Raw genomic sequence first — 13,273 nt, forward strand, 5'->3', positions numbered from 1 at the left:
AAATCAACTGGTGTAAGGCATACTGAACCCCCCCCCCCCCTCCCAAGTTATGGCTAAAATAGACATTTGCATATTTAAAAAAAGCAGCACCAAAGCTTGACAGGTTTATATCACAAGGCTTACTGGTTGTGTATTTCCAGTATTTTTTTTTAAATTTCCTTTATATCTCGAGTGTATTTGAGCAGGCTGCCTGCTGTCTTAAGATTAAACAGCTCATCTGATTCGTAATGACATAATGACTATTTAATATTTTCATTGGGGACATAAGTTGCTATGCTGGGCTAACATGAATCCCAGTCTAAGAACTGCTCTGTTGCTTTAAATTCTCGCCCTCTACTGTTAAAAAAGAAATTGCCTGTGAAAACTTACATCATAAAATCCGAGCAAGACGTGCAAGAGAAAAATATACCAGAGCAGCGAGCTTCCTTAATGATGATTCTTTGAACAAAAAAAAAAAAGAAGAAGAAGAAGGAGAAGAAAGCCACCTATAAAATTCCAAGTATAGCTCATGCGCCATTATATGATTAAAAAAATATGAAATAGGTAAGCGTGGGCTTTGGTTGCTGCTACCATCTCCCTAATGGCAAAAATGGTTCTGATCCAATTTATGAGCCAATCTACATTATACTGTAAAACGAGGAATGTTCGTGTGCATTTTAATTTCGTGAATTTCACGAGCGCCAAGATTCGTGAAATTAAAATGCACGCGAAATTTCTTGTCGACATTATATGCATTGAACGCCAGTGGCAGTTGGAGAAAATTTCATGCCACGTAAAAGGCCGTCGGCTCCAATTCGCGAAAATTTTGTGCCGCGAATATATCATGTTTTACAGTATGTGACCTTGATCATGGAATCAACTAAAATTCATCAGACTTGGATTTCTAGGTAAGGGCAGATTTTGAAAGAGCAGACTCTAAGCTTTAAAATGATGTATAACTCAATTAAATGGACTCTCCTAACCTGTCTAATTATTGGAAAGAAAGCACACACTGGAAAAGTATGAACTGAGAAAAGAAGCCCTATAATGAAGTGCAGGGTCTATTCAAGCACTTGATCTTTACCAAGTCATGTACATGTGTGATGAATGGGAAAAAAAAAACCAGGATGTAAACCACATAGCAATGACAATGAAGGGATGATTAGACTATGTTGATATTTAGCATGCTCTATAGACACATTTTGACCATCATTAATGCCAACTTTCAAAGCAGTAGCATTATCTTTTCAAAAGTTATTAGACTTGAAAGTGAAGAGTGTGTAAGAGATTTTGAAGAAATTAAAATGGGCCTCTAATCACACTACTCAACAAAGAAAGGGTAGCAAAAAACAAAACAAAACAAAAAAACTGCTGAAGACACACTTTTCCATTTGTTTCATTATTCCAAGCTCAAGAATAATGTAGAAGAAGAATAGCTCTTTTGGGAAATATGAACAACTCAAGATTAACTTGCGTAACCCATTTCACCTTTTTTGAGTTCTCAAGTAAAATGAAGTGTTGCAACTTTTTGTTGGTTTTGTAATGCAGGGTAGCAAATGTGACCCGCCATGTCAAAAGGATCCAAAAGTCGCTGAAGACTGTGTCAAGAAAATCGAGATTGAAGTCAGATCATCAGAATCGGTCAAAACCATCAACTTTCTGTTTTTGCCGTAATTTTGTCGTTAAATGTTTTGTCTAATATCTGCTGAAATTTAGAAGGTAAATGATCAAAGGAAGAGGATGAAATTAGGGTTTTTCTGGGCCATGATTTTCCAAGTTTAAGTTCCAAGATTTAGATTTAGCGCCGCAGATAAGCTCCACCCCTAGCAACAAGGAAATGATTTTGTTGGTGAGTACGTGGCATCTTGGTTACTGATTGGTTGGACGTAGGCAGCTCAGTGAGCTGGCGTTAAGCTGGAATAAACATCGTGGAGGTTGCTATGGGCACACCTTCTATTGTCAAGAGGTGAAAACTGTGTAACCTCCCCTTGATCACGATTCCATCAGAAGAAAAGCTTTTAAGGTGGTTTACTTGAAATGCCAATTTCCTAGACCACTCAACACACTCTCTTAAAGTCATTGATATCTCCGCAACTGGGTACTTTTATGAGTCGTGTTATGTATGCATATAAAGCACAAGAGTAAGGGAATAACGTCATATCAATTCCAGAAAGTCGACCTCCCCGGACTTGCGTATCCTTTTGCTGAAGCTGGTCACATATAGGATAGTGTTGATAGGATCTCACATTTTCACAGTCTTTGACTTCTCGGTTAAGTTTTATCAGTGTCTGTTTGAGTTTGTTTGTTTAATTGTTTGTCTGGAATAGTGCATTTAGGTGAGCTTATTTTCGGGAATGTGTGAGGTTAGATTCCTGTATTAACCCTTTTGAGGACAGGCAGATTTAGCTACAACACACAGTTCCCATAGACACTTGCCCGAGTATGCTTGGTGCTCGTCCTCAATGGGTTAGTTTTTCATTGCATGATTTTCATTCTGTTGTTCTGGAGTGTGAGTGCAAAAGGTGGTTATACAGCTGGTCATTCACCCGGAATGGCTGTGATTAAATGTCTTTAGAATAGTCAGAATGTTAACAGAGCTAAAGAGGTAACTGAAACTTTTTCAGCAAACTTGTGAATTAATCTACACAAAGGAAACAGTTCAGAAATCTTGGTGGAATATCTTTCTTTCATTCTTAATTTTTGAGCAATGTAAATTTACACTTTTTAATACTTCTTCTGTGGAGAGTGACATTTATGAACACACTGAAAAATATTCTGTAATTATACTTCCAGTATTCGGAAACCCTGACAGTGTCATTTTTTTTTTTTTTAATGTAAGAATCTGGTTCATGACTCAAAGTATCTATCAATGTTACAGACCTATGAAATGCAGGTGCAAAATAAGATATATATGCTAGCCAATGGGTACAAACTCCTGAAAAATTTAATCTACCGTGGGCAATAGTGATTTTGTATTTGCTGCACAACAGAATTACATGATTTGTAGGAAAGGACATTGAAAATATTAAAATCATGCCCTAAAATTAATCAAAGAGCTTTACTCTCGCAGATGATGAATGAATGGTTCCATGGTGCTTTTGATGCAAAAAACCCAAACAACAACATGAATACATGAATATGATGAATCTATCGTCAAGCATATCTTGTCGTTGAAAACCTTCGTGTTGTGAGTCTTAGTCACCCCCGTCCTTCTTGCGGAATAGAACTTCATCATCATCATCTTGAACTTGACTTTTCTCGCCCGCTGCGTGATTTATGGGCTGGTGTGACATCATTACAACATGTATTGACACACATGCCCTGAACTGTGATAACTTCTCTCCGGGAACAATTCCAACTCCTCGCGCCCACCCCCGCCTTCGTCTTCCTCCACTTTTATTGGTGCGAGCTGTCATCTCTCTCGTGAAGTCCCGACATAGTTTGGCGCTGAGCAATGGTCTTGAAACGAAATGTGACAGCAGAGAGCCACCCAAAAGAAGAACATGACTTCCTTGGTGGTAGCCCTGGTTTGGGGAATAATGTTTTAGTGTGATTCTGAGTCACTGGTCTCGGGCTCCTACTGCTGACTAGCAGTGACATTCTGTTTTGTAAACCTGCCACAACCTCTGATTTATGGTCAGAACGAAACTTTATTTCATTGTGCTAGATGTTTTTATGATGAGTTGAATGATTGATACATTGAGCAGTTTCTAGAAAGGAAAAAAAAAACATCCAAAAAATCAGTGCAATTTGTTCATGGTCAGAGCAAATCCAAAGGTACAACCCTGTAGCTGATGATTTTATTGGTATATATAGTGTTATGATTATGAGTGCAACATTTCACATGTATCTATTTATTTATTTTCATACATTTCTAGTGAACATTTCAGTGGAATGGTGATCAAAACCTTTGCCTTTCAAGAAATTCTAGTACTTTATGTGTATTCTATATAACTGTAATATTCAAAAAGTTAGCACTTCAACCCTGAGTGGGATGATATTGGTGTAGGTGATGCAGAAAATGATGATGGTGATGATCCAATATTAATAATAATGTTAATAATCTTTCATGATCATAATAATAATTACATAATGGTGATGGTGATGATGATATTGATAATAATGGTAATTATAATAACGGTAATAATGATAATGATAATGACGATTATTATCATTTTGATTATTAGAGTAATGATGATAGTATCCCTCAGGTCATTCATGAGCCATCTTCTGTACAAAGATCAGCAATATAAGGCTAGATAACTGTCAATCAAAGTAGACCATGCATTTAATACACACTAAAAGTCTCTGATGTAATGATGTCACACCATCCATAAATCACGCATCGGGCGAGAAAAGCCAAGCTCAAGATGATGATATTCTGTCCCACAGGAAGGACCATTTCCCTTTAATGTGTTCATAGTTTTATTTCATTTTTTATCCTTTCTGAGCAAGATAAATGTCCTGAATTTGACCAGGAGGAATTTCACTCTTACATTGTGCTATGAACTTGTGTCTTGTTATATTTGTACACATGCCTGAAGGGCAATTTGTTTCAGATCTGATTACAAACAAGTTCTTTGATAAGTCTGAAACAGCTTTTCATTTTTGTATGTGTGTGTCATATCGTGTGGATATCACACATGTGCACCCATGACACGTGGTCTTAGTAATAGTATTAGTATGCACATTGCAAGTGGATTAGGCTCCTCTTAAGACTCTTCTCTTTTTGTCCGGGGTCCTGCATCTTGATTACATGCAGCTGAGAGGAAATGGATAATATATTGCTGTAATTTTGATGAAATGTTTGGAGCATTAAAAAGGACAAGGTAAACTAATGGAATGACTGAAAGATGTAGATGTACATGTGAGGATAAACCAGGGAAAAGAAACTGTAGGATGCGGGCAGGGAATTGAAAAAGTTCAGGGAACGTTTAGGTCGATTTCAGATTCCTTGCATAGCTTGTAAGGTATCTATTGTACATTATGCTATGGCCTTGGTTCAAGGCTGAGTGCTGTGTTTTATTGTGGATGGGTGCTGTACATTCCAGCAATATTTATATCCCCATCTTTGCATAGCCTGTACAACTCTTACAGTAGGTTGTAGTCTCTGATTTTTCAATGGCATTATATCCTCTCTGTGAGAAGGCATGAATTGGCTATCATGCGGACTGTGATCAAGATCCGTGTAGAATTCTGAAAAGAGGCTAGCTGCTAGTCCGCCCAGACTCGAACGTCGTAATCGGCGGCACTAAGGTTGTTGGTAACATCTAGGTTGCATTCTCGGGGACCCATCTGAACTCTGTTTCCCCCCACCTTGTTGATTTCGCCACATGTGCCAGGGAAAGGACTTCACACACCAATGCTTTGTTGGATAATACCTGGAAGTTGTATGGGCCCTTCTTTGTGTATACCCACACATTGCCTTCTGTGTTGGTAGTACACTGTATCACACACACAAGCAGTCTGTGATAACAGGAGATGCTTCTTAATATGAGAAGATTTTCATCAATGGCCTCCAAGTCATTCAATTTGAGAAAAAATTACAAAGCCATGAAATCATGTTTGTTTTTTGTTTTTTCCAATTGGAGCTGTGACTGAAAGTGATAAGATATCGTGATGAGTATTAAAGGAGGCTTATATATGTCTCATTTTTTTTCTCAATGAATATTGTTTCTTTTACCTGAGGTTGAACTGAATATTTATGCAGAGACTTCAACTCTGCTTTCAGGTTGGAATTTCTCCACTCTAGCTGTATGTCTCCTGCTTAAAGATAATATAAAGTTTTGGTACCTCAAAAGTTTCCCTGAATTTCCTTGTCTTAGTTTGTGTTTCAGGTTAAAGTACCTTTCATATATCTAACACTGTGAGACTTACTCACCCCAAAGTGCTCTCATGTCTTAGTAATCATGCAATAATGGTTTCGTACCAGAGCCGCGGCCATACGGCGGCGAGGTAGTACACATATTTACGAAACCATTATTGCATGACAACTGCGACCAGCAGCGTGCAGCCCCATATGCATAGCTAACTGTGACCAGCAGCCCCATACGCATAGCTAAATGGGGCTTCGCATTGTAGCATTCAACATCATGACAGATTTAGTATTGCCGGTAAATATCAACTTAAAATCCAAAAATGTCTACAATTTGAAGACTTACCAATTAAGTTGAAGTATTGAAAACAGGCTTCGGGCAACGTTTGGTTCTGCCAATAGTCCCTTTCTGTTCGAATTGATGACTGAATGTGACTCGGTCGAGAGGACCTTGGGAGAGCTACACTGAATTGACGGCCAGCGCATGCGCACACAAACATCTTATCCGTTCATGGATTTGAAATTTGTGCGCATGTGATGTGTGCCAATGCGCTGGCCGTAGTATTCAGTGTATGTAGCTCTCCCAAGGTCCTCTCGACTGAGTCAAATTCAGTCATCAATTCGAACAGAAAGGGACTATTGGCAGAACCAAGCGTTGCCCGAAGCCTGTTTTCAATACTTCAACTTAATTGGTAAGTCTTCAAATTGAAGAAATTTTTGGATTTTAAGTTGACATTTACCCGCGATACTAAATCTTTTATGATCCTGAATACTACAATGCGAAGTCTCATTGCGCTATGCGTATGGGGCTGCTGGTCGCAGTTAATTGCATGATTACTAAGACATGAGAGCACTTTGGGGCGAGTAAGTCTCACAGTGTTAGTTATATGAAAGGTACTTTAACCTGAAACACAAACTAAGACAAGGAAATTCAGGGAAACTTTTGAGGTACCAAAACTTTATATTATCTTTAAGATTCATTTTTCTTGCTGAAGATGTAACATTCTCCCACCTAACATTACTTTTGTGGTATATATTTAAGAATAAGGCTAAGATAGCAGGAGAAAGCATCTACAACTCTAGAGCTTCCAGGCCCCTTTGGCAGCCCTAGACCCTGGTGGCTAGGGATGTTGTGCGTTGTTGACATCAAATAATATGTCATTTAATTGAACACACCTTGGAAAGACCTTGATAATATCCTCATTACATCACAGACCCCACATATGTTTGTATTTATGGGACCACTCATGAGTGATTACAATCTTATTTTATTTGTCAAATCTGGACATATTAATACCTGATTCATACTTCAAAACACTGTAGTCTTCACTCCAGTAAAGTGTTGGTATTTTTTTAGTTGATGAGGCATATACATTTTGCATTAAAGAACATAATTTGTTTAGAAGAGAAATTGAAAAAAAAAAATCCTTTTTCTGCACTCATTGTTTTAGAGAATGCATCTTTATGCAAAATATATTTCGTTGTCATTCTATTTATCCAGTTGTGTCTTGAACTAAGGCTATAGTTTAAATGCTAAATCCTTTAATTTTTTTCTTATATCTGAAGTGGAAATGTTAAATTGTCCGAGAATGATGTCATCCTCTTGTATTCAGTGTAGAGAGGCAACATACTCTTAGCCTTGCTACAAGGAGCAGCCATTGATTAATTGAGAGCATGCCAGTTTGTGGTTGTGCATTAATTGCTGCTTTTGTGTATCTTGCAAACTGGGTTAAACATATATTCCTCATCCTGTCCGAAGCATATCTTTGCATAAGAGTTATGTGTGGGTGCGCAGCGATGACAACTTTTCAAACTTGCCTGGTATGGGGTGTATTCCAGTAATGCAAGAGTGGAGGAGGCTGAAGGAGGGTTAAGGGAAGTAGTAGTATCTGAAGAGGAAAGAAAATAGTGAGGAGAGATAGAGAGGGAGAGAGAGAAAGATATGGAAAGAGAGATGAAAATATGAATACATACATACACACATACACACACACACACACACACATCAGCTTTATAGAGATAGAAAGAGATAGAGAAGAAATATATATATATATATATATATACACACACAAACACATACACAAACATACATCTTATTTAGAGAGATAGAGAAAGAAAGAGACAGAACAAAATATGAATATATCACCATACAAACAAATGCATACACATATATGGACATATATGTGTGTAACTTATATATTTCAATATTATATTACAGAGAGAGAGAGAGAGAGAGAGAGAGAAGAATTGTGAAGATTAAACAAAAAAGCAAAAGAAGAGAGTACGAAAAGGGGATAGAGATGAAAGAGATATGCCAGAGAAAAGATAAAAAAGTAAGAGATGGACAGTGAAGGGGGAAAAACAGAATATGCAGAAATATGTACTTGCAGAGAAACTAATATAGTAGAAGGATATATCTGCCAGTTAGGGGAAAAAACAAACAAACAAAAAACCGAAGCCCAACAACATTCTGTGCAAAAGATGATAATGCAGGCTGAACAGTTAAGTATGAATAGAAAGAAGGGAAAAGAAACAAGTGTACTAGGGATATTGAAACACTTCTATTTTATGTTTTGAAGTAACCAAAGAGAGGAGGAGTGTGGAATAGATGGATGATGATACAGTGAGATTGGTATTGTTAGAATCATCTATCTATCTACGATATCTTCTATGGCGCAAGTTGGTATGAGTGTAATGGTGGGAGATAATACTTTTAGAGGTCACAATAAATATTTCAGAAATGACAAAGGTGGTTTCTTGATACCAGCTGCTGGTAGCAATTTGATCAGGTGTAGAGTGTCTTTCACATACTCGTCAAAGAAAAATGTTGGTGGGGGGGGGGGGGGGAAGAGGATGCATAGTATGCATCCAGCTATGTGTGTTTGCCCACGGATACAAAAATGTTTTCTATTTGTCGTAGCCAGTTTGCTATGTGGTTTGTAGACAATCGATGCTGGTGGCGAGAACCAAGAAAGAGAAAGTGCTCCGGCGCAGGCAAGTTGTGCGCCAAAGTTGGCAAAGACAAAACATTTGTGCCCTCTCAGGAATGTATCTTGCTGTCATATCCCTCTCTCCTTCCCTCCTTCTCTCTCTCTTTATTTTCTCTCTATATCTCTCTTTCACTCTCACACTCTCACTATCCTTCTTTCCCTATATGCCACACACGTATGAGGATCACTAACTCAGCTGCTTACACCTTTCAAACTCCACTGCTTAGAAACTATGTGACCCGCCACAACAAAAGGATCCTAAAGTCGCTGAAGGCTGAGCTGAGAAAATCGAGTTTGAAGTCAGATCATCAAAATTGGTCAAAACGATCGGATTTCTGTTTTTGGCATAATTTTGTAGTCTGATGTATTGTCTATCGTCTGCCGAAATTTTGAAGCTAAGTGATCAAAGGCAAGAAATTAGCATTTTTCTGGGCCATAATTTTCTGACTTTCAACGGAGCAGAAACGTGTCCAAAGATTTGGATTTAGTGCCGCAGATAGACTCCGCCCCTGGCAATCATCGATATCTCCGCCACCGAGTATTTGTTTTGAGTTGTGTTATAAATAAAATTAAAGTGGAAGAATTTAGGGAATGATGTCATGTCATTTTCAGAAAATTGTCCTACCCCGACTTTTGGATCCTTTTGTTGTAGTGGGTCACATATAACTTTGTTCCTCGCATATACTCCAAGAAGTCTTCCTTGAGACTCTAGGGTTAAACGGAGACTTGCATAGAGTCAGCACCATCCTTTGTCTAGAAGAAGTGACTCAAGTACATGTACTTTCGCTTTTTCTAATTGGATTATGAGACCAAAACTTTATTCGCTTCTGTTACATGGTGTATTATCCCAGCTTTCACTTTGGGTGCATATGATGGCAGTATAATTTAGTTGCCCTAAAAAGGCAAGCTGAAAAAGAACAATGATGTGGTCAGTTTGCACATCAGCATTTGATTTACTTTTCAATTTGTGCCATATGTCATTGCTGGTGTGACAAGACCTTGTATCTCAAATTGCAGTGAAAATCTTTTTTTTTTTTATTGATAATATGATAATCGGTTATAGGTCCTGCTTTCTTTTGGGAGCAGTGATTTAAAAAAAATGTTCAAGATATTGCTTTTGATGTATATAATGTAGGCCAGTTGTATCACAAAACATCCTCCATATAATTTTTTTTTTTTTTTGCAATAAACCCTAATATATAAGGAGATATCACAATTTTTTTTCACTAAACCATAAATGTAGACGGTTTAGTCTGGAAAAATTTTATTTTAATTATTGTTCACATTTTGTATATTTCACAATACCTAGCATCGATTATACTGGTTCAAATTTGTACATTGGTTGTTTCTATCCCTAATTTGAAGCACTAATGCTGGGTTTTTGTTTTATCTGCAAATGGTAAATTATGCTTTTAAGTGATGTTCTGTCCAAATCCTAGCTGTCGTACCCCTAAAATGACATCACAATGTCATTGGGAACGGACAATGACTTTCTTTCCCATTCAATATTCATTCCTTCCAGGAAAATTACGTTTTTAATGGTCTTAGATCTCTACTTCCCGGGCTGTGTTAAATCTCTGTAAATGTCAGGTGGTAGCTAAAAGCCAGAAAAAGAAACCCCAAACCTCAAGACAAAGCAAAAGTAAACACAAAAATATGTGATGTATAGAAGCATTAATGGTTTTCGTTTTTTTTTTTGGGTCATATTTGGCATGTACAGAATGGGTTAAGGGCCTGTATCTCATTGGAGGTTACATTGTCTAGATCCATGGAAGTCACAGAGACATCCTTTCAGTTGCGGAGGCGTTTCTGTGACGTCTGTGGCATGTTGCCAAGGAGTCTCTGAAAGTTTGCAGAGATGTCTGCGAGAGAGCTCACGGACAAAATTAGTCTCCTTGTCTTGGTCACGACTGAGGAAAAATCGGGGAAACACCCCGGAAACATCTCCAAGACCAGCTGGAGACCGGAAAGAGTCTCTGAAGAAATTGAACATGTTTAATTCTCTCGCGACTACCCGGAGACCAGACTAGTCTCCAGGAGAAGCAAGTCTTCTGCTGGTCGCAAAGTCACCATGGAGATATCTCCATGACCACTCTGCAACCAACGAAACTCGAGTCACTACCTAGTCTCAGAGCCAGTGTGATTGCCACCTTATAACCCAATGATTTTGCAACAACACACATTTCTCATAGTCACTTGCCCGAGTATATTCAGGGACTCGTCCTCGCCGGGTTAACAAGTTAATCATCATCTTTGTGTCTTCCAGGATTCTGAAGGTGACACACCCCTCCACGATGCCATCAGCAAGAAGCGGGATGACATCCTTTCCCTTCTCCTAGACCACAACGCTGACATCTGTGTGACGAACAACAACGGCTTCAACGCTCTTCACCACGCTGCGCTGCGGGGCAATCCAAGGTAAGAATGCGCTATGAACTGCTCTCTCAGGCCGCAGTGACAGTGGCAAAACTTCTCAAAGTTTGACTTTGAGAAGTCTTCACAAAGTTTGTTAGCCAATTCACACTGGCAGCCAAACTTCTCGAAGTTTCAGTTCTCAAGGTTAGGGTCACTCGTGCGCATGTGCAACAAAGAAGAAAGCATGCGCCGTCTGACAGCTTATGATTGTGATGTAACAATGCACACATTACATCCCAATGAGCGCACAATTTGAGGCACCGCCTGTAAACAGGTGGTGGACTGGTCACATGACAAACTTCGTGAAGTTTCAATTGCAAGCATTCTAACTGCATAAACTTAGAGAAGATTTGCAGGGGTTTGGAAAATTTTTGTAGTTTGAGTGTGAATGTTCTGGAGAAGATTTGTGAGAAGTTGTCACCAAGTTTGTGGTCACACTGGCAAAACTTTGAGAACTTAAACTTGCCAAACTTAAACTTTGTGATGTTTTACCAGTGTGACCACGGCAACTGTGTAATCTGTTTTCATTTTTTTATATTAAGTTTGACTGAAACTTTAACAAATGTCATCTAAGGAAGGCAAAAAGACTAAAAATGCTGGAGGAAGAAAACATAAAGGAGAAAAAAAAGTAGGAAATATAAAAGAAGAAAATGAAAAGAAATAGAAAATATGAAGAAGAAGAAATTAGAAATAAGTAAAAATATAATGACAGAGAAAATAGAAAGAAGTAGAAAATGTAAATATATTAGAAAGAAAGAAAAATAAAAAGATGTGGAAAAAAAAATTTACAGAAGTAGAAAATAGAAGTAGAAAATATAGATAAGAAAATAGACAAATAGAAATAGAAGAAGAAAACAGAAGGAGAAGAAAATAAAAATAAGTAAAAATTATAGGTAGAAAATATAGAAAAGTACAACATAAAAGAAAAAGAAAGAATATAGAAATTATAGAAAATTGAAAGAAATGGAATTGTTAAGAGGTAGAAAATATAATAGGAGAAGAAAATCCAAAGAAGAAAGAGAAAAGAAGTAGAAAATATGAAGAAGGAATTATATTGAAGAAGAAAATACGTAGAGGGAAATGAGAATGAGATGAAGGGACAGAAAATAGGAAGAAGATGAGGAGACAAAGATTTGAACAAGAAAGAGAGAAAAAAAAATGAAAGTATAGAAGTGACAAAATTATGGCAAAACAGTAAGAAGATGAAAGAGAAAATGCAAAGATGAAAGGGACAAACCAAGGGAACAGATAAGCAAATCAGGGGAAGGAGAAATAGAAAAAAAAAACACACCAAAGATTAGAAAGTAGAATGTAGTGCTGGGAGTATGTTGGTTCCGAGTAATGTTTGTGAGGAATGCTCATGACATATGTTTACAATGTCACGAAGCCAATGGGAATCTTGCAGTGCATGGAACTGTGTAGTCACACCAGTGGTGGAGTGGTCTAGGTGCTGCACTGGGTAAAGTCTTCATGGCAATAAGCATGAATACTTGAAATAATTTAACCGGTATTAGTCAATAAATTCTTCAAAATCTAGGCATAATAACTTGGTAAGCAGAGAATTGCATAAAAAACAACAACAACAACATGATGCGGTAAATGCTACCATTGCTTCTATTGCAACTGCTATGCTACTACTACTTCTAGTGTTACTGTTACTACTACTACTTCTACTACTACTACTACTATTACTTCTACTACTACTTCTACTACTACTTCTACTACTACTACTACTACTGCCACTACCACTACTCCTGCTATTACTACTACTACTTATGTTGCTGCTACTTCTACTTTTGTTACTGTTACTACTACTACTTCTACTACTGCTACTACCAATACTATAACTACTACTACCAATTGTACTACTACTTATGCTGCTGCTACCACTACTAGTAGTAGTACCACCATTACTACCACTAACATCTATTAGTACTTCTACCACTACTATCAAGTTATGCTACTTCTGTGATAGATAATAACTAATATTACAATTTCTGCTACTACTGCTGCTTCAACAATTTCTGGTTTTAATCAGGCAATAAAAGCATGTTATGCTAAATATTGCTCTTAG

At 37.6% G+C, this 13,273-nt stretch overlaps 1 protein-coding gene across 1 annotated transcript in view; it reads left to right on the forward strand.

Moving 5' to 3' along the window:
- The window catches only part of LOC140233696 (E3 ubiquitin-protein ligase MIB1-like), a 346,055-nt gene that overhangs the window by 37,189 nt on the left and 295,593 nt on the right, over window positions 1-13,273 (forward strand). The window contains exon 12 of the mRNA XM_072313796.1: window positions 11,051-11,202. Coding sequence (XP_072169897.1) covers window positions 11,051-11,202 — 152 coding nt within the window. The remainder of the gene's footprint in view (window positions 1-11,050; window positions 11,203-13,273) is intronic.

Source organism: Diadema setosum, chromosome 10 (assembly GCF_964275005.1).
Source record: "Diadema setosum chromosome 10, eeDiaSeto1, whole genome shotgun sequence".
Lineage (NCBI taxonomy): Eukaryota > Metazoa > Echinodermata > Echinoidea > Diadematoida > Diadematidae > Diadema > Diadema setosum.